General features: G+C 46.5%; 1 protein-coding gene across 4 annotated transcripts in view; it reads left to right on the top strand.

The window, feature by feature from the left end:
- Window positions 1-2,500, top strand: part of LOC122630490 (zinc finger protein chinmo) — a 41,553-nt gene that overhangs the window by 5,585 nt on the left and 33,468 nt on the right. The window contains exon 1 of one of the 4 annotated variants that reach the window (XM_043815029.1): window positions 978-1,178. The exons of 1 other annotated variant lie outside the window; for it this stretch is intronic. In XM_043815029.1, the coding sequence (XP_043670964.1) occupies window positions 1,103-1,178 (76 nt within the window). In that variant the 5' untranslated portion in view covers window positions 978-1,102. Of the gene's footprint in view, window positions 1-977; window positions 1,442-2,500 lie in introns of those variants that run through there. 2 more of the 4 variants (XM_043815028.1, XM_043815032.1) reach the window with 2 other exon arrangements.

Here is a 2,500-nt window from a genome sequence, read left to right as displayed (position 1 = left end):
ATATTTTTCGCGCCTATCGGCGGTGTCGTTGATACTCCGAAGCGAGACGCTTCGGTGTCACCTGCCTCATTTGACTAACAAATGTCAAAGGAAACACCGGCCTTCGTTTCTAATGGTTATAGAAAGTCGTCTCCTCGCTAGGACACGCACAAAAGGCTCGCGATGCACGTCTGGTTAAAAAAACATATTGTCGAGTCGACCTTCGTAAAAATCATCGATCCATTTAAAAAATCCTTTCAATTCTCATTCCATCGAATACTAGTCGATCGAAATTTAAGCCAAATTGAAATAAGAATAATGCGATGGAGCGGAGCTGCCTGTATAAAATATCGATCGAGACCGAGAATAAGAATCTCTTTTTTTCGAGTGCGATGGAGGAGGACAAGGACAAGTAGGGAAATAAAAAGAAGAGATAAGAAGGTGGAGGGAAAAATCGAGATGACGATGGTGCGCCGCCCCTTGCAACGTCAGCCCTGGCTGAAGACCATCCCACGTAGAGAATCGGTCGGAGGACTTTCTAGCGAAAGTGATGGCCGTGGTGGTTGTGCGTGGAAAGGAAAGGAACGCGAAGGGATGGCATGGCATGGCAAGGAAAGGAACGAAAAGGAAAGGCAAGGCAAGGCAAGGCAATGCTAGGCAGAGCAGGGCAGGGTAAAGCAAGGAAAGCAGTAGCAACGGAGCAGTGGGCTGAGGAAGAGGAGAGAGAATGCGTGGCGGGGGTGGCTAGGTCTGGGTTCTGGACGGTGGAATCGTAGGTGGAGGTGGCGGGAGAAGGTTGGTTGGTCGTTCGGAGGACGTCGTTGACGACGACGACGACGACGACGACGACGAGGACTACAACGACGTTGGAGGAGGCGGTGGGTATAACCTTGCAACCCTCTTGCGTACGTCGAGGAAGGGGAAATGACAGGAATCCCGGGAGAAAGAGGGAGAGGGGGAGAATGAGAGGTAGAAAGAGGTGGTAAAGAGAGAGAGGGGGAGAGAGAGAGAGAGAGAGCAGTGGTGGTGGCGGAGGTGGTAGTAGTGGTGGTGGATTGAAGGCAGTAGTCAGGGGTGCAACCGTACAGGGCGGTAGTGACGGGCGTGACGTAGTCGGTGGAGGATGTACGCCCCTGTCGGCGAGGGTACCAGCAACCAACGATCAGCCCTGGTCAATCCATGGTGGTTTCATCCGCCAGGTAGAACGCAACACCAACAACGTTTTCACCTGTTTTTACGCGAACGCCATTTTTGATTAGCAAAAAAAAAACAAAATAATCATTTCGCGAGAACTCTCGATCGTCGATCGACATTACGATTACGTATTATTTTCTCGATATGTTGGTGGTCGTTGATTACTCGGTGGATCTCACCACCGGATGGTATTAACGAATATTTAACGAAGAGGATCTACGATCGAGTGTATGAGGGAGAAGGAAGGATAAGGACGTGCGCGAGCGCTGTGAGTAGTTTGATCTTTGAATAGGAGATTTATCATATCCGATCGTTTTTATATTTGAAATTCGTCCCGATCGAACTCGGGTCCGAGCCGTTAAGTACTCTTACGGTTCTTGGGTTATTACACGCTTCCTTCGACACGAACCTTCTGCATTACATGCACGTGCTATGCTCACGTACGCACACACAGATACGTGCACCGCGCATAACGGTATCTGACGGAAGTTTGGCTTATTTCATGGCTTGATAAACAGCGTTCGTCTTCTTTTCGTTTCTCTTTCTTCTTACAGCCGAAAAAACTCTCCCGAACCGCGTTCCATCGTACGCTCCTTTATTCCATGGAATACGTTAACGATCTCGATGTGGAAAATTTATTACAACGCGTTCGTTTTGTTCCCAAGCAAAAAGACGTTCTTGTAAGAGTTTGTTCGAAGAGAAGGAAAAGGAAAAAGATGCCCGAATTCCTCCTCTCTTTTAGAATCGTTGGAATGCGACGTAATTTCGTATCCTCCCTTCCGACGTTGCATAGACGTTGTTATAAATTACTTGGGACGACAAGAAGAAATAACGTAACTCGTGAACCTACAAAAATATGACGATTTTGTCGTAACAAAGATCGCGTTATTCGTAAAATCCTAACGCGATTTGAATTCGGCGTAAAGCACGATCGTTTGAATAGTTTAAATACTCAATTACGTCTGATTAAACAAATACATTTTTTCATCGATCTCTCGCGAAGATCGATCTACGTATCGATCGATTAATTTTGCAAACTCTCATACTCTATCATAGATATCATACTTATCCCATCATATTTTATCATCCAAATACATAGATATTATACAATGCGAGATTCCCTAAGCGTCTTTCTAATAGAGGAACCGAAAGGTTTGACGTACAGTAGTAGGGGTCAGGCTGTACGTTACCGATTTGGCCTAAAAGACTTTTCAAACGTAGGGCCGACGTATAGAACGAGAGAGAAGGAGAACGAAAGAGTAAGAGGAAGAGCGAGAGCGACAGAGAGAGAGAGAGAGAGAGAGAGAGAGAGAGAGAGAGAGAGAGA

This window comes from Vespula pensylvanica, chromosome 7, assembly GCF_014466175.1.
Source record: "Vespula pensylvanica isolate Volc-1 chromosome 7, ASM1446617v1, whole genome shotgun sequence".
Taxonomy (NCBI): domain Eukaryota; kingdom Metazoa; phylum Arthropoda; class Insecta; order Hymenoptera; family Vespidae; genus Vespula; species Vespula pensylvanica.
This window is presented reverse-complemented; position numbering and strand designations above follow the sequence as displayed.